The sequence below is a fragment of the Aulonocara stuartgranti genome (genome assembly GCF_965226115.1).
Source record: "Aulonocara stuartgranti genome assembly, chromosome: 9".
NCBI classification, from domain to species: Eukaryota; Metazoa; Chordata; class Actinopteri; order Cichliformes; family Cichlidae; genus Aulonocara; species Aulonocara stuartgranti.
Genome location: NC_138960.1, coordinates 7,690,830 through 7,716,322, shown reverse-complemented (window position 1 = coordinate 7,716,322; position 25,493 = coordinate 7,690,830). Strand labels below are relative to the sequence as shown.

The window sequence follows — 25,493 nt, the reverse complement described above, 5'->3', positions numbered from 1 at the left end:
GCTTAAAACTGTCAAAACAAATATATGTACATGGCAGAGAGCAACAAAACCTCACATATATAATGTTATTAGCATGACTTGGTAAACATTTTCTGACTTCACGAAGGCGTGCTCCTAGTGGTGGATGTGGCCTATCTGGCAACCCCGGTCTCAGCTCAGCTTCTCTGCTACGTTTGCTCGGCTGTTAGAGACACGGCTGTGAGCCAGAGTGGGAGATGGACTGAGTGAGGGCGCTCTTTCGACCAGTGCAGCCGATTTAGCATTGCAATACCCAGAAGCTAGGCTGAAAAATAACTGGCGATTTCAGGTCGCTGAATCAACACGAAAACATAGTGCAGTTATCAGTCTTTCACATCCCACTCCAATCACACTAACACGGCATTGATGGTAATGTATGCAAGGAAACAACCGAGACTCGGCGATGGGTAAACACCTCCTTTTAACCTTACTTATTCACATTTTTTTTCCTTTTCCTCATAGCTACGCTTTGACAATCCGCCATTTTTACTGAAACCAAAATAACTGTGTGGAAACTTGTATCCCTCACTCGCTGCGGGGCTTTCACCGATTTCTGAACATTGACATTTGAAGCTTAAAATTCACAACTGTTTCCTTTTTCTTTGCAGGTGCGACCGAAGAGATTCTCAGCCCTATCAGGTACTTGTTAGCCAAGCGTCTCCTGCTAGCTTGCTAGCAGCAAATAAGATTAAAATGGACACTCTAGTGCAGGCTTCTGGAGAGCACAACAGGCCCCAGTCAGTGCGGAAAATAACACAAAAAGTAGAAAGGTTTGCTTAAAGCCTCCATTTAAGCCCTGTAAATATATCCTAACGTTAGCATTGCTAGTAAAGACTTGACAGAGTGAACATATTCGTCGAAGTCGGCTGTTTTGAAAAAGGTACGGGCGAGTTTTATTACAGCTGAAAGCTAATGATAGATTGTTACTGTTAGCTTGCTTGCTAGCCAGTCCGATTAGGGCCTGACCGCAATCTGTCATTTTAAGGATATAGCCAGTTAAGCTTCCTTAATATCAAAGTGTTTGATATTTATACAGCAAACCAGTGAATTCACTACCTAATTCAAATCGCGATAGCCAAGTGAAATGGCGAGCTAATACTCATAGGTCGAATAAAATGTTGTTTACTTCGTCATTTAACATGTGTTAGTTTGCATGCATACGTTGTTATGAGCAGAAATACGGGCACAATTAACGTGGCTGTTAAATATAAGCTTATAGAAGGGACGAAGTCGATAAATAAGCTGCTCGATTTATATATATATATGCATTTCCTCGTGCTAATTAATTTCTGCATCATTCAAACTGAATGAAATGACATGACAGTACTTTCAAGAGCTGAGGACTCTGCTCACCATGGCTGCTTTTAGAAACCTGCTAATGGTGATAACAGAAGTGTAGGCCTATTTTAAGTGTGAGGTTTTTAGTAAAGCGTTTGATTTGTGTTTACAGACTCTCAAATACTCATCCAAGAGCCATCCAGGAGGGGACCACCGGCATGACAAGATGCGAGACTCTTCAGACGTCACCCCTCCCTGCAAGATGCTCAGGAGGTCTGACAGCCCTGAAAACAAGCACATCGACAGCACGGGACACAGTAGAGCAAAGGGTGTCCACACGCACCGCGCCAGAGACAGGGATGGAGGTGAGAGCGGCGAATAAAATGAGTTTAGAAAGAAATAAAGCTGCTCTCTTTAATTACTCCAGAAACAGGTGCTCTTTCTCTTAGTGAGGCGCTGTTTTGTTTTTTTGTTTTTCTTACAACTAAGTGCTTCAGTATTGAAACTGCAGCTGTCAGGTTTTACACTGTGGGTAATCCGGCCGTGGTAGTTTTTGAACAAACAAATTTAAAATAAACGCGTTGTTAAGCTGTTGCTATGTGCTTTAATTTTAACCACTGAGCATTAGTCTCTGCAGGTTGCATTTGATTGAATGAATGGTTATCGTGGTTTCCAACCTCACAGGTAGATGTTCTGCGAGTACAGTTAAAGTTCAGACCAGAGTAAGACCACACTCTGCACAGACATTCAAGTCTTGAAGGACACGTTTTGTGGAGGGGAGTAACTGCTTTTGTTTCTTCGCCTTGGTCAACTGCTAATTTTAACAACATTATTTCAGTACAGTTTTGTCAAAGTGGACTTTTTTGGTAAACTTTGAGTAACTGGCACGCAAGCAGTTGAGTCCATGCGTGGAGTATTGTGGTGTTTTGAGCTCCTTTTCAGACATGCTCTCCTCTCTGGAATCGGAGTGTGTCAGCTGTCCTGGTCACTTTTCTGTAAAAAGTCACTACAGCAAACTAATGCTACTTGAACACTAGTAACAGTGCCACAAGTTTGCATGCAAGCAGCCACATGATGGATAGGCTCTCACAATATAAGGACAGCATGTGTCTTTCTTTTCCAGATGAAAACAGCTGTTTGCTAACTTGTTTGACCTTTAGGCATTGGCCACATTTCATTACATTCCAGCACCAAAGATCCATTTTGCATGTTTTTAAGTGTAGGAAGTGTATCCATACTAGGGGTGGGTGATATAAACGATATATGATATAAACAATATAAATTTGGCCAACGATATAGATTTTGACTATACCGCTCTATCGCGATAGCGCATGTTGATGATGTCATCAAGCTACGCCTGTTTTGGTCGAAAGCATCGCAGCGGCTACAACCATAATCATCTGCAAATTATGCCGGGCAACAGTCATAGCAAAGAGATGAAGCACTTTTGAAATATGGGGAAAGCCAAAAACTGCGCTTCCTCCACTTCCATAACATTGATTCATTAATGTTGAATTCTCTCGCAGCTGCTCTATTCCCATGTTGTTGCAGTATATTAATAACTAACCTCGTATTGTGGATGAATGATCTCAGTTGTTCTCCTGACTGAAGTTTGGCCCGTTTATAGCATCCTGCTATGCGATTGCGTTTGTCTCTGACCACCAGAATCCCTCACATTAACTTTTATCGAGTGGAAAAAAGTTGGCGTTCATCCTCCAGCTTCACTGTGCTAATGTTATGCTAACATAGCTGTGTCGCTAGCAATCACGTAGCACAACATTATATACCAGGTAGTCCAACTTCAGTAACCCTGCAAACGTCACTGCTGTTTAGTTTTCTGTCTTCATTTATGTTGGAAGTGGTAGCAGAGCTGTACGTTTTAATTAGTTTCAAAAATCTCTGTCAGAACATGGTATGTCATGTTTAGGTGGAAACTAGCGAGCTAACTTCCTGCTAACTTCTAACTCCGTTAAATTTAATAAATTCTGTTTTCATGGATGCCTGGATGTTAAACTTAATTGTTACACCTGGTAAAGCAGCAACGCTGATGATTTTATTAAAGATGAAAGAATTTAGACTGTTTTTAACTCTGTGTTCGTTTGACTTTGGGACCTGAAGCGGACGGAGTTTTGGACCCAGATTACTCCGCGAAGCTCCTCACTACGGCAGCCGTAATGCTCTGACAATCCATCAAACATTTTTAACAGATTTATGCACGCCAAAATCGGTTTGAGGTCAGTGAGCACAACCAGAATTCATACATAAGGCACACTCTCGATTTTTGAGAAAATTAAAGGATTTTAAGTGTGCCTTATAGTGTGGGAAATACGTTATACAGAAGAAAAGAATATATCGCGATATATATCGTTACCGCACATGCTTCAAATTATTTCGCGATATGAATCTTAGGCCATATCACCCAGCCCTATCCATACCCCTACAAACTGTGTGTCTTGTCTTTCCCTCAATGTTTGATCTGCAATTTCAGTTATTTGAAATGTTTCTAAAATGCCGTTTCATGAAGTCTTTACTGTGACGAAGACAAATGCATAGACAGTTTAGGGTTAACAAGATTCTCCATCATGAACCACAGAGCCAAAAATTCAGTGCAGGATTACAGGTGCTCCAATTAGATTTCTGCATATAAAGCATTTCTAATGTGGGAGAATCGACAATGACAGCAGTCTAATAATGTGAAGCCCTACGTTTGAATCAGTGCAAAATAACTAGCCTGGAGCACTGCAGAGATGGACCGACATCCAATCTGAACAGCAACACCTGGTCTGCTTTCTCTTTTTCTCTCTCTGTAAGATTATAGTCTCCTACAGGCAAAGATGTGAAATTGAAAGCGTTCAGACAAGACCTGCTAGCTGAAAATTTACATTTACAGCTGGCAAGGAACTCACTCAGAAAACAGCAACTCAACACTTGAAGGGACAGTGTGTGTTCTCAGTGAAGCTGATGTTAAGGCTTTGAATTCTTGGGTTTCTCAAATGAAAAATGCTAATATTATTAGCGTGCCATACCAGATAAATCTGATAAACATTCTAAACAAACTTGCCTTAAAAACTGCTTTAAAGTGTCATCTGCCTTTTTCATCTCTGCTCTCCTCCTACTCTCCACCTGAAACATTGTTTCCTAAACTAAAGTTATTAACACACAAAAACATGCATAAACAATGTCCAGAATTTCCAGACATTGTCGCAGTTACTGATTTTTAAACGGAAAAGAAATGCTACCCTTCCATCTGTGGACAGCTGACAACAAGCTGGTTAAACAACAACAACAGCTGGTTATAAACAAAGTTATGATAGCTGGTGTTTGAGTGTCCTAAACATCACACTTTGCCTCTGATAAATACTTTAATCACATTCGCAAATCTTATGAGTGGATTGTTGGCCTCAAAGAAAATTTCATTGAAACCAGCTAATAGCAGTGTTACTCTCACTAAAATGCTTACTGATGGGCAAAGTTTTGGCGATCCTCAACTCATCTCAGTATCTCTGTCATCCATCAGAGGTGAGCTTCACTGACTCATCAACTCGTATCGGAATCCTTTCACAAACTTTTACGGCCTCAGAGTAAATAGTTGTGGACACTTCTTACTTAGCATTGTGAGGGTTAGTAGAAAGAACCAGTCCAAATTAAGTGAAATGATGTGACAGCGCAGAGATGTGTTAAGTCAAGGAAAAATAACCCACTGGGCAGTATGTTTGTATTTTTTTTCTCTCCTGTAGAAAATCTAAATTTTGGTTATGGTTCCTGTTTCTGTTTTGTAGCAGTTTTTGTGTTCGGTTAGATGTGATTGAGTCAACACTTTTAATATGTCGATATGTCATACTGACATGTTGGAGGTTTCAGTAAGGGAATACAATCGGTCTTAAATTCTGTATGATGTTTTCCTTATTTGCAGTTTCTTCTGAATAGCTGTGTCGCAGTATTGTTACTATTGTTACTATTATTATTTGCTGAACTCAATCTTTTTAGCAGATATGAACTTTATTATTTTTGAGTTTTAGCAAATTGTTAATAGGACTTGAAATTATTATTTTGTTTTTGCTTCCAGATTTTTCTAGAAGTTTTTCATCTTTCACGGCTTTCTGCTGTTTATTGTGGAATTACTGTATCCATGTCTAAGCAAGCTTGCAGAATAACAAGTAGATAAAAAATGCTGCCTGTTCTGTCATAATTGCTTTGACAGTGTTGGGTATTGAAAGCTATTTTTATTCTAGTTCTGGTTGGTTTGTAAAAATCAAACTGGATTTGTTAATCTTAGAGACATTTGTTGCTGCTATGGAACTATTTTTATGGTCGCTCATGCGGAAGTCGGTGCTTTAGTTGAAGATCTCATTAGACTTGGATTCTTTGAGTTGCGTTTTTTTCTTTTGTACATTTATTTTGTGACAAAAAAAGAGTTCATGGTTGAGATCGGAATCCCAATAGTTCAATTCCTTGGAATTGTTAGTCTGCTTGCCTATTGACTTTTCTTATCGGTTCCACTTGCATTACAATCAGCTGATTTCAGTTTGTCCAAGAGAAGCAAAATAGTGGCACAGTCTACAGCGTGTATATGGACATTACTTTTATTGCACAAATTAAAGCTGAGTAAATGCTGACCCCAGCCTAGCAAACAGACACTGAACTTCAACAGCTAACAAAGGGATGAGCTGTGAGGCTACAGCCTGTTTCTACCTGTTCATGCTTCCAAAGTAGAATCATTGTGGCGACTGGTTTTCATGTTTGCCTTGGGTTGCCAGCTTTGTGTTGATACATAAATAGTAGCCTCGGGCTTAAATTGGTCGATGGTAAATGGCCTGTATTTGTATAGCGCTTTACTAGTCCCTAAGGACCCCAAAGCGCTCTACACAACCAGTCATCCACCCATTCACACACACATTCACACACTGGTGATGGCAAGCTACATTGTAGCCACAGCCACCCTGGGGCGCACTGACAGAGGCGCCCCAGAGGTTGATGGTAATTTTGAGATGAAGGGTTTCAGGTCATTTTACAGAGAAACAAAGTATTGTAATGTTGTTAAACTAATCACTTTCTTCAGTGAGTGATGTGTAATGGAGTACTTTTTTAAGTAATCACTGATCACAACAAAGAGGGGAAAATGCCCAATGCTCCAACATGCACAAACATCTGATCACACAGGATGAAATTAATTTTGCACGAGCAGATGAGTTGACATTTCTTGACTTGATGGAGGAAAGAGCCAAGGAGGAAGAAAACTGCACCTTAGCCAACTACATAACTACCCGAAGATGTCAGTAAAGCTGATGATGTCCTCTTACACGTTGGTGACAGACATTAACTGTGCTTTGGTGAATTTAAAAAATTTCCTCAACATTGAGTGATATAACATGGTCTTGCGCTTGTTTTCCCTCAAACCCAGATATGCTCTGGTACAGAAATTTGGTACAGATTGAGTTCGTGTGAACCGATACTTAGTTGGTCCGACAGTGTAATTTTGACAGAAAATTTAGTTTGGGATTCTAAATTCTTTGTTTTAGTTCACTAAATATCATAAGATTATCGTAGACTAAATGTAAAGTTGATTCAGTTGACTGAAATATATCCTGTTTTCAACCAGTGAAACTTACTCCACATGTTCACTCATTTAACTCGTCCCGCCTCTCTACACAACTTAATTGTGATTCTGATTGGCTCTCATCTCTCCTGATCATTTTCATCTCGTTTTTATTCGTCAACGAAAGTGTCAATATATCTCTTAGTTTTTGACCTTGTGCATTTATTTTTATTTAATTATCATCTTTTTTACAGTACAATTGGGCAACTTTTGAAGGTATTTGGCAGGTGGGGTTTTGGTGGGAGGAGGGTGTGTATAGTGTCGGGTAGGGCTGGGCCATACTATACCGTTCACGGTAATACCGGTACAATGTTAGGCAACGATAAGAAAATGAAATATCGTGATAGAATATGGGTAAAATGCGCAGTGCCTTTGTTTTCATACCGCACATGGCCGAAAAAGCATGGCAGCAACAGAGAATGAGAAGGGAGAAAGTGGATCGTTGAGTGAGACGGATGAACCAGAATCCGGTCGTTAAGTGATGACGTGACGAATCCTACTTCCGGGCCTAAAGTAGTCTGCGTATAACATGGCTTTTGTGTTGTTAACATGTTTAATGTTTTGTATTTTCTTCTATTTAATCTCAAAAAGCTCCTCCTCAAAAAGCACAGTCAGTGATCACTGTTGACCTCCCTCGGTTTTATTACCGCTAATCATTTATTTAAGCTCAGTTTTTAAAACCTTAGGAAGTAACTACAGCCCAGCCCATGCAGCAGTATATGAATGACTAACCTCGTATTATGGATGGATTATCTCAGTTGTTCTCCTGGCTGAAGTTTGGTCCTTTTACAGCATCCTGCCATGTGATTACATTTGTTCCTGACCACCGAGAACACTCACGTTAACTTTTATCGAGTGGGGAAAAGGTTAGCTTGTTTATATTATGCTAACATAGCTGTGTCGCTAGCGGTCACGTAGCACATCATTATATACCAGCTAGCCCAACTTCAGTAACCCTACAAATGTCACTGCTGTTTAGTTTTCTGTCTTCATTTATGCTGGAAGTGATAACAGAGCTGTACGTTTTAATTTGTTTCCAAAACCCCGCAGTCAGGACATGCTATATTGTATTTAGATAGAAGCTAGCGAGCTAACTTCCTGCTAACTTCTAACTCCGTTAAATGTCATAAATTCCATTTTCATGGATGCCTGGATGTTAAACTCAATTGTTACACCTGGTAGAGCAGAACGCTGATCATTTTATTAAAGATGAAAGACTTTAGACAGTTTTTCAACTCTCAGTAATGCCATAGTGATCGTTTGATATATGGACCTGCAGCGGAGTTTAGGCCCAGACACGGCTAGTGACTTTCAGACTTAACGACCGGATAGGTTTGTAAAAATGGTGCCACTTCAGTGATGTGGAACTGGTTTGGTGTTTGTCTGTCAGATACCCACAAAAGCACTTTTTTTTTTCTTTTTTTTTTTTTTGGTAGAACATGCAAGCGGCCATCATTACTGCCGTATTTGTCAGACTAAGGTGCTCGTAAATCTGGGAGTAATCTGGGTCCTAAACTCTGTCCACTTCAGGTCCCAAAGTCAAACGAACACTGCAGCATCACTGAGAGTTAAAAACTGTCTAAATTCTTTCATCTTTAATAAAACAATCAGCATTGCTGCTTTACCAGGTGTAACTATGAAGTTTAACATCCAGGTATCCATGAAAACAGAATTTATTACATTTAACGGAGTTAGAAGTTAGCAGGAAGTTAGTGGATGTTAGCTCGCTAGTTTCGCTAGTTACCTAAGCATGATATGGCACGTTCTGACTGAGAGATTTCTGAAAAAATTCAAACGTACAGCTCTGCTACCACTTCCAACATAAATGAAGACGGGAAACTAAACAGCAGTGACGTTTGTAAGGTTACTGAAGTTGGGCTAGGTGGTATATAATGTGATCACTAGCGACACAGCTATGTTAGCATAATATAAACAGTGAAGCTGGAGGATGAACGCTAACACTTTTCCACTCGATAAAAGTTAACATGAAGGTTCCTGATGGTTAGAGACAAATGCAATTGCATGGCAGGATGCAAACGGACCAAACTTCAGTCAGGAGAACAACTGAGATAATCCATCCACAATAGAAGGTTAGTCATTAATATACTGCAACAACATGGGAATAGAGCAGCTGTGATAGAAAACCGCATTAATGAATCAATGGTACAGAAGTGGACGAAGCAAGAAGAATGAGTTCAATAAAGTTTGATTTATCTGACTGCTTTGTTTTGCTTAATGTGTCTTATAATCCCGTGCACCTTATAGTCCGAAAAATATGTATTTGACTTTTTTATTTGGCACACTGCAGTTTAATGTTGCAGAGCACCGCTTTTTAACTTCAGTGGGTATTATACATGTTATGCAAAGGGTATGTCAGCCCATTTCTACTGGAAATGCCTTTTGGTTAAACTTTCAGCAGGGAATTTTCCTTTGTACTGTTAATTTTTACATAGCTCTAATGCACATAAAAAAACAGCTGCTTGTTTAAGTGAAAATAAATGGATGGGGGGTTTTTTTTGGGGGTTTTTTTGCGCTAGTAAAGTTGTGGAGTTGTATTTTGTCTCGCATCAATTATATCGTCAGTCATATTGTTATCGCAAATTTTCAAATATATATCGTGATAAATATTTTTGGCTATATCGCCCTGCTCTAGGGTCGGGCATTGAGACCGGATCCCAGTATCTGTTTAATATGTCTGTTTTGGATATTCAGCCTTCGCTTGCATCCACATTGCATTGGACCTGAGAGGTCCAGTGAAATGATACAAACTGCTTTTCAGTCAGTTGTCCAGTTGCTTTTGAGCATCTGTAAATAAGAGACTATGGGTGTAATTTCTAAATGGATAGTGTTAGTATGGGATGGGACTGATCTGTCTAACCGGCCGTATGTCACAAAAATTATCCTGGAAATATGCTCAAATTATTTCTTGGGTTGTAAACCTAAGATGCTAGTCAGGTTTTTTAATAAAAATTATTAAATGAGATGATTTACAAGCTAGTAAAGTTTATAAGCTGAAACTTTCATTTTGCACCAGTAGCATATTGTAGTGATGCCTGTGTGTCCACCGCTAGAGAATCTAGTCTATACAGAGTGATGCTCACTGAGTCATTCATCTCCTTATGCTGCATGTGCAGAAACAATGATCACCAGAGGCCTTTCTGTCACGTGTACCTTGCCTGCTGTTCTGCCTCACTGACATATAGTTATATCACCAAAGCAGTTTAAAAATGTTATGGCATGTTATCTCAAAATGCACACTCTTGTAGCATCTCGGTAAAGATGAGAGAGTTCATATCCAAAAGCAGGTTCACTGTTTCCATCGGATTGTTGTACTTGTTCTGTTACCTGTTGAAGTGCTGGCAGTCTTCAAATGTATCAAGTAGGCAGCTTAATTCTCAGATTTTTAAGTTTCTAATTATTTGATAGGCCACATAGCTGGAATAAATTATACCAATACTGTTACATTAATGGAGCTTACTTGTTAAAGTACAACCTGGAAGTTAAGTTGGCCGAGAGAACATTGATGCTTGCCGCAGTCTGCTTCATCCAAACACTCGGTGATGCCAGTGAACTTTGTTTGTGTTTTTGTGTGTTACTCATGGATCTCTCCCTCTGCTGTGCTGTGTTTCATTGCAGGGACCAGTTATTCTCCACAGGAAAATTCTCACAATCACAGTTCCCTTCATAGCTCCAACTCGCATTCTAACCCCAGCAAGACCTCAGACACAGTAAGTATCGCCTCTTCCTTAACACAGGAAGCTATAACGGCCCGAAGTCTTGTCTATCCTGTGCAATAGACTGAATTGTTTCCTGGCAGCAGCACCTGCTGATGTGTCATTTCACAGGTGTAAAAAAATAGTGTTGTTTTTTGGTACTTGCATTTCATCTAAGTTCCCTTACATGTCACACATAAATCAGGGTAATCCTCCTCTTACACTCATAAACTTGTGCTTTTATTTGAAGTTATTTCTACTTTGCTTTTCTCTGAGTGATATGTAAGCTTCAAGTTTCTGCTCTTTTCTATCTGTTTACCTCATAATATTGGATTAAATTTGTTAGGTTATTTCTAAATGATGGAAATGAAGAAGAAAAAAAAACTTCAGTGACAATACAGCAATGTTTTAAAAAGCAACCCTTTTCAATCTGATTCCTTAACAGCCAAACCTGTCTCTAGAATGAGTCTTCCTCCTTCTTACAAAGCTGCTCTGCAAACAGCCTTCCTAGGCTTTCTGCTTTCACCCCAATATCTATTGTACATTTCAGATTGTATTACAAGTTCTTACATCAGAACCTGCCCACACACACACACACACACACTTTCATTCTGTCTCATTGGCTTCATGTTCCTAAATGTATATTTCTTTTCAGCCTTATGAACCTGGTGATGACTGGTCAGAGCACATCAGTTCCTCTGGAAAGAAATACTATTACAACTGCAGGACAGAAGTGTCCCAGTGGGAGAAGCCCAAAGAATGGCTGGAGAGGTAGCTAAAAGTATTTCATTATATAAGCTTTGACTTTGTCCCAGTGTTGTCACATAAAGAATGCATGCATGGTTAATTTGTATTGTATGCGTTTCATAGAGAACAAAGGCAAAAAGAGGCAACAAAGACTGCTGTTGTCAACAGTTTCCCAAAGGACAGGGACTACAGAAGGGAGGCTATGCAAGCATCGGCAGCCCCTGGCTTTACTGGACCTAGTAAGTGTTCCACACACTATTAAATCATGCACTGTTCTAGTCGGGTCTGCTATTTATGATCATACTATGTCAAAACTGCTTTGTTTACTTTTTGTGTGTGTGTTTGTTTCTTTGCTTGGCATGGCAGATGTTTATCAGTAACGGTCCTTCTACACAGCTAAATAAAATACATTTAAAGATTATTACTGGTTCATTGGTAATGATAGTGTTGAGGTGCTCTCTGGTGGATCAATGCTAAGGAACTCTTTACCAAGCTACTGAGGCTCCAAATGACTGAACAGTGTTGCTGAGGTTTTACGTTGTGTACTGTGGCAGTGAGCTGAAGCTAATTGAGTTCAAAGCTATTAATTTCTGCTGTGAAGTTAAGGGAACACATCTCAGTTTATCTAATTATAGCTGTTATTTTGAAATTCTGTCTGCTCAACCAAGTTGGGTCGAGTCTGCAGTCACTTTGAGTTTAGTAATTTATCTGCAAAATCGCTCCATTGTTTTCCTACTGGATAATATGAGATGCATTTTTTTACAAGATTTGGGACTACTTTCTGAGTGGAATTCTTGAGGGAGCCGAAGAACTCCCATTGCAATCCTGTACAATCCTTCTATTTTATTTGGATGGCAAAAGTTGCCAAAGCACTTGGCGTTTAATACCACTTGGTAAATATTAATGGTCTTTATTTCAACCAATTTACTAGTGGATGAAATGGGAGATAAAAATCAGTCTAATCACCAAATTTTATGAGTAGTAAATTGAGCACAGTGAGATGGAGTGTCCATTAGAACCACGTTCTAATAATCACATTTTTCAGCAACAGATGCATATTTTAAATGCTATTGTGCGTAGGGCTGTGCGATATGATGAAATATATCGGATGACGATATGAAAACATCTGTTGTTTCATATTATACACTATCGTTTGTTTCGTGATGTTGCAAAATACACTGTTAATGGCAATATTTTTTTCTCTCTACCACCCACGCAAGAATCACGTGAGAGAGTATGGAGAGAGTTTACGGATGAGAAGCAAAAAAGAGCCGTCAGGTGCTCAAAATAAACCTTTGACTCAAACTTTAGAACAGGGTTTTCCTGGCAGCACGCCATGTAATAAATACTCACAAAGAAAATGGCAGCTGTTACAACTTGTATCTAAAATATATAGTTTCATGCATCGGTCACAAAACATGACTCCAGGTACACAACGCCCAGCAGAAAACACTTCACACAAGTCGAGTTGCCTGAGATTAACTGAATTTACAGAAAAATCAATATTGTGATATATATAGTTATTGGGATATGAGATTTTGGTCATATCGGACAGCCCTAATTCTGCGTGTAAAATATTATGCACTCTATGCTGTGCGCACATGCAGTATCAGTTGGCAGTATGGCTGTAGGGTCTCTAGCTGTGCTAATTCTAGCAGCCTTCTTTTGTTTCAGGTTAGCGTCCACATGTTTGTGCTGAATGTGTACATGTGTTGCTTTGTTTGAATGGAGACAGTGTCAGAATATTCTGTTTCCCTCTGGTCCATCTGACTTTTTAGCTTCTAAATGATCTTTTATGCTCACAAGTTTCCATCATAGCTACACCGGTGCTGCCATCTGCTGGGCCTGCAGCTGCAGCTAGTCGCTGTATAACGTCTTAGATCCAAAGATCAGTCATTAATAAAATGTATTTAGGTTAACAGACTGCAGTTTCTCTTGCCAAGTATCGGGGGCAGCAGTATTAAATCGAGTAGTCAGTTACTCACACACATCCCTGATAAATATGTATTTGAGCCCTGGAAAAACAGGGACTGTGATGAGATCCTACGCTAGAGATGCTGGAACTACAGCCACATCTATAAACTACAGTTGTGTTACAGAGTGAAGCATCAAACAGTCTTTGGCTGATTACACTGCCTCACAGAGAGACCCAAACCCAACATCAGGGAAGGTTTTTATTTTGTATGAAGCTGTTTTGCACAACTAGAGCTGCTCGTGAACCCAAATAATTTCATCTTTGCACACTAATCATCGATCCATTTTCTTTACTGCTTATTCGGTTCAGTTTTGTGTGAGGGCTGGAGCCTATCACAACAGTTCTGGCGCAAAAGGCAGGGTACAGGAAAGCTCACTGGTCTCTTACAGGTCTAACGCAGAGGCAGAGATAACCATTAGTGCTCACATTCATACCTACAGCTAGTTTCAAATCAGCAGTTGCCTCCTATGGGTGAGACCCCACGCAGTCATAGGGAGAACACACAAACACCAGGACGTCCTTCTGTGAGGCCAAAGTCGTGACCACTGCATGACTGTTTGTGCACACTTTAAATTTGAAATGCAGATATGAATAAGATGCGCAAAGTTTTAAAGAGGTTTTTTTAAATACTTGTTCACCATCATGTGAGATTTTGTGTTCTTTAAAAATCACAATCACACAATCTGTTGCCGAGTCTGCCTATTGTCCCTGTGTTATTGGCTTATTTCTCAATGACACAGAAAACTTGTCTGCGTGTAGATGGAAATAGTTATTTGAGTGGGCCGGTCCTGATGCTGTGTGTTTGAACAATCTGGTAAATGATTTCCTGGAGCGTGGTTGTCTTCTATTATTGTGATAGGAATTTAAGCAAGGCTGCTACAAGCTAGTTCCAGGCAAAATGTTGCTGAGCGTTTGTCAGTAGTAATCTTCTGAAAAGTAAACAAACATGTAATGAAGTGGTGTACTGAGAAAAGGATGTCATTTATCATGAATAACCTGTTTCTGAATATCTAATAACCGCTCCTTATACTGCTTCCTGCTTAACAGAGGAGTACATGACATACCTGACAGATCTGTTCATTAAATCTTTCTGATTTACAGAAACACAGTTATGTTGTGTAATATGTTAACATTTTCTAACCGTCCAGACACACCCAGCAGGTGGTAATTGCTGCTATATTTAAAGCGTGGTGATCACACACTTGCTTAGTGCAAAAATTTACCTCCTGGAAGTTTTTGTCTTTACCTGGACAAAAACTAACAGGCTGTAATGAAGCAATTATATGAAGGATGCTTACAGCTTGTAAAAAAAATGACCAAACAAGCATTCATAACACACGCTTAAAAGATCAAAGTGAACAACAGTGACGTTAGGCTTGCCTGTCATTGCTTCTGGATGGGTTGTGAGCTGATAATTGTCAGACAAAAACAGAGGTTTCCACATTGGTGCTTATCAGCCGCAGGTCTCCACAGCACTACGCTCGCTAATCACAAGCTTTCAGTCTATGAACGTCTGTATATCACTCTCACCACCTTTATAAAACTGTAAAAATGAAAGCGGAGTCTCCTTTTAGTGCTTCACAAGGTAGTTATAGTTGAAGCGTGTTGAACCTGTTTATAAGGATGCAGACTAAATTGGCCAAATGACAAAAATGAACCTACTCAAGCCCTAATACAGTCCTGATCAAAACTTAAAGACCACTTGAAAAATGGCAAAAAAAATCATATTTGCATGGTTGGATCTTAACAAGGTTCCAAGTGGAGCTTCAACATGCAACAAGAAGAAATGAGAGTGAGACAAAACATTTTTTTGAGCATCCAATTTATTGAAAACAACACTTAAACTGAAACAGGCTGTTTTACAGCTGATCAAAAGTTTAGGACCCCATGCCTTTAAAAGGCCAAATCTGTGCAGAAATGTGCATTTCATTGTCATTTTCGGTCATGACGTTCTGATGGCAAAGGGAAAAACTTTCCCTTTTTCAATGTTTTCGGGTTTTTGAACTGCCTAAGTAGGGTCTCTCGCAGTGCGCCATCACTGTTGAGGTGGGGTGCAGTAGACAGTCATGTGGAATTTCTTAAATGATCCTGAGGGTTATGGAACAGGACTGTATGAACACATGAAATCATCATATAGTGGCATGCTTCACTACAGCAGTCCATGTTACTAGTATTGTGTATTAGGGTTGGGCGATATGTAAAACTTTTCCAACCAATAATCGACGACGGGCGATACATTTGCGCATGCGCTGACTTTTTGATAGGCGGAGCAATGTAATCATGCACGGACTGATTTGCGCATTTACAACACGAGAGTCCAAACATGGACAACTAATTTCTCCAAAAAATGAGGGCTGTTAGCATTAACGCTGTCATCAGCTCAACCCATCTGGAGCGCAGAATGAACAAACTTTGGACAAACTGCCCGAAATGCGTTGCATTTCGGGGACTTTGACTCAGCCTGCTCTCCAGATGGGTTAATTGTTAATCGCGTTAGTCACGATGACGGCACGTTAACGCTGACATCACTGAAATAAATATCAAGTTGCCCATTTGGGATGAAAGAGGTAAACTTAAGGATGTAACCAAAGTGGTGTGCCGCTTGTGCAGATGTATAGTGCGAGCAAAGTACTCAAACACAACTTGCATGAGCACGTACATGCGCATGAGCACGTACGTGTCCACTATTTGCCTGAGTATGCTAGGCTATCACCAGCTTCTGCAGCTCCATCAACTCCATCAACAAGCATTTGGGTGCACGCTTCTATTAACGCCATCATTATTAGCAAACTTACTCATGGGCAAATAAATAAATCACTCTTGTAAAAACGATTGCCGATGGGCTCAGCCTATCGTTGATAGTCGATATATTCGTCCAATCACCCAACCCTATTGTATATTAGTAATGCAAATATACAATAGCCCCATTCAGGGCTGACATTGGTCACAGTTCTTCTTCTCCTTTGTAGTCTTTCAAAAGACAGCTATTAAAATTATTATTGTGATCATTTTTACTACGTTTGCAACCATACAGGAAGTTAACATCTCACTTTGTGAAACGTTTAATATAAACAACTAAATGACAAAAATTAGATTCTGAATTCTGGTTTTCAGACCAACAAAAAATAAGCTGAATCATAAGGGTTCAGTTTTGTTTAGATTGTTGCCCCGTTTATGGGCAGTCATACTGTAACCAGTCATGCACAGGCCTCTGAAGGTGTTGGCGTAGTGCTTGTTCTTCCATTGAAACACAATCTATAAAATCCAGCTGGAACAGCAGAAAGTCTTGTAAAGCCTGATCAAATGCCACAACACTGATTTAAAGTACTAAGACCAGAAACAAAACCGCATGCAGCATTCACATGCTGACTGTTTGACCAGGTGTCTCACTTGCAGGGATGTGTTAAATGTTGAAGCTATCACAGTGGCTTGTTTGCACTTATTGGCATATCACCCTGTGCTGGAAAGTGAACGATAGTTCCTAGACAGGTCTTTTTCAGATGAATGTTGTTGTTGTTTTTTTTTTTAAGGTTTTGTGTTTTATGTTGGACCATAAATTATTGGAGGAAATGGATTTCAGACTTCCACCTTTGACACTGCATCTTTATCTTTTTGCTCCACAGAGTCTGCCCAGGTGGAAAAGCCTGCAGCAGCACTTGCCACCCAGTCTCAGTCGTCATCTGGCTCTGGGAGCTTGAATCCGTCATCAGGCCCACCTGGGTCGTCGGCGTCTACAGTACCCGTATCTCCAGTCCTTCAATCCCCAGCTCCTCCGCTCCTCCAGGACCCCACCCTGCTTCGACAGCTTCTCCCAGCACTTCAGACTGCCTTGCAGCTCAACAATGCCAGTGTGGACATGGCAAAAATCAACGAAGGTAAGAAGAAATAGATTTAAGAGCCGCTTGACATATTCAACTTGTCTACATTCAACTTGCAGCAGAGACGGTGATTGATGGCCACTGGTTACAAGAAGGCACTGAAATTATTAACTACTGTTATCAGCTTTTGTTCTGACACAGTTGTTAGAAGCTTTGTCATAATCTGTCCTGTCAGTCTGAGCACAGAGTCCTAACTCGACATCGTCAGTGTGGTGCTGTTTGCATAGCTGATGTCTGGATGAAGAATGCCTCACGGCAAGAGTTTGCTAGATGAGAACATGGTATCTGACCATGTGACACTGAAAGGAAAGATTCAGCTGTCAGAGTGGTATGAGATGCATTAATTGTAAAATGGGAACGACAGCACAGACTTTTCTAAGTCTAGAATGTGTTGTAATGTACCAGATGCTGGCTGCTAGATGTCCTTAGAAGTCATCCTGCTTCAGTTTGATAGACTCTGTCAAGTCCAAGGTTCCAGGGTCGGGATGAAGATAATGGTGTTTCAATGTTTACAAGTGTGAGTCACTGTGGTACCAGCTCATGGTGTAAACCATGGCATAGTAGTGGGAACTTCAATAAAAAAAATTCCCCTCTCACCCCTGCGGGCGGTCTTTATCCTTCAAGCTCGGGTCCTCTACCAGATGCCTGGGAGCTTGAGGGTCCTTTGCTGTTCCTAGGACTGCGCACTTCTGAACAGAGATCTCGGATGTTGTTCCTGGGATCTTCTGGAGCTACTTGCCTCGCTTTGGGGGGTCACTGCACTGAGTGCTCAGATTACCACTGGGACCACTGTTACCTTCACCTTTCACATCCTCTCAAGCTCTTCTCTGAGCCCTTGGTACTTCTCCAGCTTCTTGTGTTTCTTCTTCCTGATGTTGCTGTCATTCAGTATCGCTATGTCTATCACCACGGACATCTCTGCTTGACTACCACTACTACGTCTGGTTGGTTAGCCATCAGTATTTCGTCCGTCTGTATCTGGAAGTTCCACAGGATCTTAGCTTAGCTCATTTTCAACCACCCTAAGGGGTGGTCTCCCATTTTGACCTCCAGACTTTCAGGCCATACTCTGCACAGATGTTTCTATATTCTATGCCATCCACTTGGTTATGGGGTACCATGTTGTTATGTGCTGGATTGCGTCAGGGGCACCTTGGGTCTTGCCTGTTGTGGTAGACCCCAACCTCTATGGATCTTGTGCTCTGAGCTTGTTCCCATGCTGCCATGATTATTGCCTCTGTGCTGTCTTTCAGTCCAGCTTTGTCCAGGCATTGGTAGGATTTCTGGATGTCAGCCACTTCCTCTATTTGCTGGTAACACATACCATGCAGGGGCCTGTCCTTCCATGATGGTTCTCCTATTGCCCCTCTCTCTTGGGTTTCTGCTGCCTGAGGTATTCACTAAGCAGTTAGGGCCATCTTCCTGATGTATTCGTAGGTGTTCGTTATCTCATCCTGGACTGTGGTACTGACACTCACCAGTCTTCCTTAAGCTTAGCATACAGCCTCAGGGTGCTGAAGTTAGGGTGAAACCCTCCATGCATGGTCAGAAACTTCCTGGTCTTGATGTCAGTGGCTTCTGAGGTTGTGTAGAGAATTTTTGATCAATAATTCAAATGTCTGTGGTAGCAGGTTATGCGTGGGGTGTATTTGTAGTAGCATAATAACTTGGGCTAAGGTACTTTATATGTATGTATATCAAATTTCCCTGTTACCTTCTGTTACAAATATATGTGAATGAGCTATATATGATGAGAGAGCAGTGTGGGTCTGAAGTTTTAAGATTTTTCCCTCTCCTTATGTGTGACATCTCATTTACAAACATACAGGAGAAAAATATTTTTATATATATATATTTTAAGACAAAAAAGGGATAAATGAGGGCCTGTTATGTCCTCGCATTTATATTCTCACAGGTGGGTTTCACTATTCAGAGATGCCGTTGACAATCAAAGCAGCAGACATATGGACGTGCATACTGTGTCATATTGCACAGCATAGAGTTGATCTCGGTTAATGAACAGGATCACTTGTGCTGAATAACACTGATCACCACCATATTCCCACCAGAAACACTGTAAACACACAACTGATAGGCTCTGCTTTTATTTCTAATTTCTAAACCAGCTTATAGGAGACATCTGAGTTTTGACTGTCAGACTTACTGCAGTGCAGTATCTAAACTATTCTTGTAGCAGGACTCGTGTCATCAGTTCTAACCGCGTGTCCATTTTCTTTTCTCTGTAGTTCTCACAGCTGCCGTCACACAAGCTTCATTACAGTCTATGCTTCATAAGATCCTCACTGCTGGACCGTCAGCTTTCAATATCACTACTATCCTCTCTCAAGCTGCTCAACTATCCAACCAAGGTAAATGAAGCTCATACACAAGTGTTTCTATACCACCACTGTATTCTTATGTGTGCTGTGAAATGACTGCGTCGGCTTCCTGTGTGTTTCCTGTGAGGTACTTAGAAGTTGTATTTGAAGTTGTTTTGATTCCCTAGAGTGACTTTGTTGTTTTGTTTATGTCTAGCAGCTCAGCAGTCGAACCAGTCACCAATGTCATTAACATCAGACGCCTCATCGCCAAGGTCCTATGTGTCTCCGAGGATCAGCACACCACAGACCAACGCTGGTCCTCTAAAGCCCCTCCTCAGCACACAGCCTGTCATCACACAGCCAAAAGTAAGATAGTAGGATAGTAGGCAGGTACTGAAAACTCCCAGCTTAGTGAATATTGAATATTTCCCAAGGGGGGAAAAAAAGGTCAGAGGAGGGGGAAAAAATCAATAGTTTGCAATTATGAACGTGAAATGCTTTCCAAAGAATGTTAACAGGTGTGAAAAGTCTTTTGAATTTATTAAATATCCACCTACAGTCACGATTGACACTGTCAGTCTGTTTCATGTATTGTTTGTGAGATAGACGGACATGCTTCAGATTAAGCCATTGTGTATATCAGTAGTCTGTTTCAGTGAAATGACGTGTTGTTTGTCTTGTTGTTTTAGGTAAGCACGCCATCAGCAAAGCAGGCATCTCACCCCCAGCCCACATCCCAGCAGCCCCTCTCCAGCGATAAGCAGCACAGTTATGATGCGACCACATCTTCCCCACGCACCCTCCAGCGCCAAGGGTGAGTGTCTGTACAACAGTTCATTTTATAAATCCCACTTTTTGGGGGGTTGCTTGGAATTATGACATGAATGATGAGTAGGTGAGCTCTCAGAGAAACAAGGGATGTTTTTTGGGTTTAGGTGTCAATATGCGTGAGTTCATGAAGCTTGGGTTGTCCCTTCTTGAGGGCAGAATTGGTTACAAGTAATTAAGACATATCTTGTTAGAGTTATATTAATCTCTGGGCACTGATTTCATCTACATCTGCTATCAGAGAGTGGAAATTCTGCATTAGCGAAAATGCACTCACTCTTATAAGCTGTTTTCAGTTTTCATTTTGTGGTGTTGTTGCTCCCTCTGCTGGCTGTTGATGGAACAGTGAGTTGCTCTTTGATTCATTTCTAGGTCTTGATTTACTTTGTGCAACAGTCATTTGATTGGAGGTGTTCATTACTGCGTGAAGTGTATTTAGTGTTAGTGTGAACCGGTTTGAACATGACTTTCCTCTGAGCTTAACTCTTGTACATGCAGACTCTCGCAGATATTATTCAAAATCCAATTCCAAAAGTCAGAATATGAGATCCGAGTTGGTGCTAATGGAAAAGGGGCTTAAGCTTAATCCAAAACCTTCTGTTATATCTGACATTGTTATAAATTAACGCTGACGTATATCCATGGTAACATACTGAGTTTAGAGTGCAGCACAGCAAAGTAAATATAGTTCAGCATTTATCCCATTTTTGTGCAGAATATGTATCTCAGGGGTCTTGAAACCATATTTTCATTTCAGTCTCGCATGAATCAGGCAATCAAGTGGACGAATTCAGTTTTTTAGGAGGGGGGAGATCCATCACTCACTCCATCAGAAGTACTGCTTCACATCACTCTAGAGAGCTATTTTTGTACAAATTACCCAAAGTAAATTGCAGTGGCTTTAAATGCCTATTTGGGTAGAGTTACTATTATGCCATGTCAAGCTGCTTCTTTTCCTTAAAACAACAACAGAGTTGGCCAATCTGACAGACTGAATTCAGGCTGTACTTCTGTTTTTTATCACGGCCCACCAAGGGAGGCCCCAACCCACACTTTGGGAACTACTGTACTAGCATTATGAGTTAGCAAGTTCAAATTACAGGCTGTTGACAGTGTTTCTTGCTCGAGCCAGTGTGCTTTGTGTTAATTGTGTTGCGTATTTAAAGTGCACATTAACACCAAGCAGAACAATAATTTTGTTGTACTTGGACCCTTGCAAACACTTGATCACATTCCAGGACAGCTGACCATCAGGCTGTTGCAAATCAGCACAGAACCAGATAGATCTGGCCTGACATCAGTCAGCTGCCTGCATGCTGCTCACAAGTGTCAAACAAAGGCCTGAAAATCTCACACTGCACACACAAACAGTATATTGTTCCATTAATGTGCCAGCTTTCTTCTAGATCACCGTACTATGTTGATCTATCGATTGTAACTATAATACTAAGACACCTTGTGAAACTCACGTTATCATGTTCAGCATTCTACCTCATGCATTCTCCACTGCTGTATGATTGTCACAGGCCAGTTTGTTCATGCACATCGCTCACATTCTCCCCAACACTGTGCTCACTTCAGCAGTCAGAGGAGTCCCTCCCCAGGTCCCAACCACGTCGCCTCCAGCAGCAGCAATGCCTCCAACTCGGCCTCCGCTCCCCCTGCCCCCTCAGCAGCCCGACCCTCCTGCTCCTTCACCCCCACCTTGGCTGCCCACTTCAACGAGAACCTTATCAAACACGTGCAGGGATGGCCCGCCGAACACGCAGAGAAGCAGGTCTGTACCACTAACATTTCCACAGGTTTTGGCTACATCTTCATGAAAGCATCGTTCAAATGATTTTCATCTTAACCCTCACAGGCATCAAGACTACGTGAAGAAGCTCACACCATGGGCAGCATCTGCATGTCCGAGAACTGCACCGAGCTCAAAAACCTGCGGTCTTTGGTCAGAGTCTGTGAAATACAAGCAACATTGCGTGAGCAGAGGTGAGGGTCTGTGTTTTAGAAGAGTCCCTGTTAATGATGTAAAACACACCTGCACATAACTCATTGTTCTCTGCCTTTTCCCCACAGGATACTGTTTCTGAGACAGCAAATCAAAGAACTTGAAAAGCTGAAGAATCAGAATTCTTTTATGGTCTGAGAACTTCTGATTTGCAAGTCGGAGCAGGTGTCGGAGAAGAGTGGGGACGGGTGGGGGTGGGGAGACCCATTGCACATAGTCGGAAGCTGGAGGGAGAACGGGTTGTTCAATTTCAATTCCTCTTGAGCCCAGTCTAAAAACACACACACACACACACACACACACACACACACACACACACACACACACACACACACACACACACACAGGAGCTGTAGTCAGGTTTGCTTTGGACCGTTGGGCTGGGAATCCAAGAGGGAGAAATGAAGAGCTGTTGTGGGAGGATGAGGGCAAGGGGGGAGGGCAATTTACAAGACTTTGTTTTGTAAAAACCCGTGGCTGGCGGGTGGACGGGGAGGGGGTGTAGATTTCTTGTAGATGTTATTATCTATGTTGTAAATATGTTTTGTAGATTGAAGCCATGGAAAGCCATGCCTATCAAAGCTTTTGACATCCAGACTAATCAACGCCTAGGCGGCTACATTCATTAGCTAGCCTTTTCCTTCATGTTAACTGGTCAGCAGACTTTACAGCTTCATTTTGTCAGTTCATAGATCGCTGAACCACTGAGCATGTGTGACCTGCGTGGAAACAGAGGAGGATGTTTGAAGGCATTTATTTACACAGAAGCCTAGCATAAAGCATAACACACTGTCGTCGATGTAGTTTGGGTTTTATTTTAATTTTTAATTTTTTTTTTTCTTCAAATCTACTCTGTCTAGATTCTCTTCCTTCCACCCTCTCGTGGTGAACTGTAACATGTACTTAGGCGTGGCAGACATCCCCTCTGTGTGGGTCTGTGCTTCCAGTGGTTCACTGATTCGTTTTGCAGCTTTCTGGTGGCCCTGCATTTCCCAGTCTGAAAATAAACAGTGCCTGATGGTGTGATGAGTGAGTGATGGGGGGGGAAAAAAAAAAAGACATGATGGCGTGCTGCTTTGGACCATTCCCGCTCCACTCCCCTGGCCTCTGCCCTGCCTCACCTCCTCCTGAGACATCACACCCCTCCGTTTTTTTTTCTCCCGCACCCTCCCACTGTTTCTGTTCCTGTTTTTTACATTCAGGTGTCATCACTGGTTCATTCCTTTGTACAGTTGCTAATAGCAGTGCAGTTTTAATTAAACATAAGAAAAGGGTTTATTTATAAAGAGTTGTTGTGATGAGAGCTAAATCATGACAATATCCACACTTTTTGTTTTTTTTTTGTTTGGGTTTTTTCTCTTTTCCCAAAAGCACCCAAGGTTAGGAGATGTATCACAACTGCGAGCGGGTCAGAGGCAGGCGGGTGGGTGTGTATGTGGAGCACCTCTTGAGTTAGTGCAGGGTAACAAGAGGTCAAATGTGAAATGTATGTATTGTAATAAACATGTTAAACTAAAGCGAGCACTGGTTATTTCCTTGGAGTGTTAGGTTTGGTTCATTTGCTAGTGCCTTGTTGAAAGTCTTAAGCCTCATTCACCTGTTGAACCCACTTTGTTTTTTTTTAATCCCAACAAGATTATCTTCAACAAGCATGTGACACACACACTCGATTTTTCTGGCACGTCCCCGTCCTCCCCTGCCCTGCTCCCCTCTCGTTTGTTTGCTTCCCACTGTTGAAGAGCAGGGTCCTCAGTTGCAAAGGCCTGTTTATTTCTCCCACCATAACTATCTATTGATAAGTGAACTGCACCACACATTCAGTAAAAGGTGACCACATCATTGCTTTGTATATTGTTTCCTGAAGTATATTGACAAATGAAATAAAATATGCCTTTCCAGGGCCATGTTGTTCTTGGGTTTTTGATGGTGCTGCAAGCTTAATTTTCCTCCTTTCATTTAACTCTGACGTGAAACGCCTAATGGTTAAGTAAACATGTAAACTGGGACGAACTGTGCCTGTCTCGTTTTGTTCAGTGATTGAGCCGAATTAACAACCCGCTGTGGCTCACAGTAGATGCTCTTAAATGCATCTGCAATCAAACACACCAGTCAATTGCAAACTGGAGCTCAGCAATAAGATTACCAGTCAGCTGTGTAGACTCTGATCCCATCTTGTGCTTTTATTTCTTTCGTTCTTGTGGTCATTGCCCAACACGTGAAAGCTTGTTGATCAAATATGTGACATAAAGTCAAACACATCAACAGGATTTTTTTAAATTTTTTTTTTAGCTGTCTATTGTAACTGTGTAAAATGTTGAAGGTTGGTAATTGTTTGGGATACGACAATATTGATAATTTTTTTAAAAAACCCAAAAAAACCTTGAAAATGTGAGACCAGTCCAAGAGCAGGATTTTAACTCTTCAGTAAATATTGGACTTGCTGTGGAGGATAATGCCCGACCACCTCAGCTGGCTACTTTTGATGTGGAGGAGCAGCTCTCCTCTGTGCCCCTCCTGGATGGTCCAACGTCTCACCCTATGAGACGTGAGAGGCTATCCATGGAGAAAGATCATTTCCGCCGTATGTATCCATGGTGTCGTTCTTGCAGTCATTGCCCAAAGCTCACGACCACAGGGTGAGGGTAAGGACATACCTCAACTGGACCATTGGATACCATGAGGACCATGGCCTCAGACTTGGAGGTGCTGAGTCTCATTCCTGCCGCTTCCCACTCGGCTGGGAACAGTGCGAGCTGGAGGTGACCACCTGATGAAGTCAACAGAACCACATCAAAAGCAGAGGAGACTCTTAGGCCATCCAAGTGGAAGCCTTGCACCAAATCTTATTGTTGGCTATGCGGACCAAGCTCTTGCAATAGTTTTATTAGAATAACACCCCTTACTCCCGAGGAAGCAAGCACAGGACACTCCAAGAGACCACAAAACGTGTGTAGACTTGTTGGCCATACTCTCAAGTATCCTCCAGAGGGTAAAGAGCTGGTCTGGTGTTCTGTGGCTGGGACAAAACCCCCATTATTCCTTCTGTATCACAGGTTTGACTAGCAGACGACTCTAGCACCCTGGCATAGATATTCCAGAAGTGGCTTAGGAGTGTGATTCCCCTATAGATG

At 41.3% G+C, this 25,493-nt stretch overlaps 1 protein-coding gene across 2 annotated transcripts; it reads left to right on the top strand.

The window, feature by feature from the left end:
- The first annotated feature begins 114 nt into the window (after positions 1 to 114).
- waca (WW domain containing adaptor with coiled-coil a) lies at positions 115 to 23,879 on the top strand. Of its 2 annotated transcripts, none has more exons than XM_082545536.1 (13): positions 115 to 425; positions 627 to 657; positions 1,469 to 1,661; positions 10,529 to 10,620; positions 11,261 to 11,376; positions 11,476 to 11,591; positions 16,951 to 17,202; positions 19,452 to 19,574; positions 19,744 to 19,892; positions 20,216 to 20,340; positions 21,936 to 22,131; positions 22,216 to 22,343; positions 22,431 to 23,879. In XM_082545536.1, exons 1-13 carry the CDS (start codon positions 385 to 387, stop codon positions 22,498 to 22,500), a joined length of 1,632 nt encoding a protein of 543 aa, XP_082401662.1. In that variant the 5' UTR covers positions 115 to 384; the 3' UTR covers positions 22,501 to 23,879. The 2 variants fall into 2 exon arrangements, with proteins under 2 accessions (XP_082401662.1, XP_082401661.1); XM_082545535.1 differs by having other exon boundaries at positions 19,741 to 19,892.
- Positions 23,880 to 25,493: the final 1,614 nt, after the last annotated feature.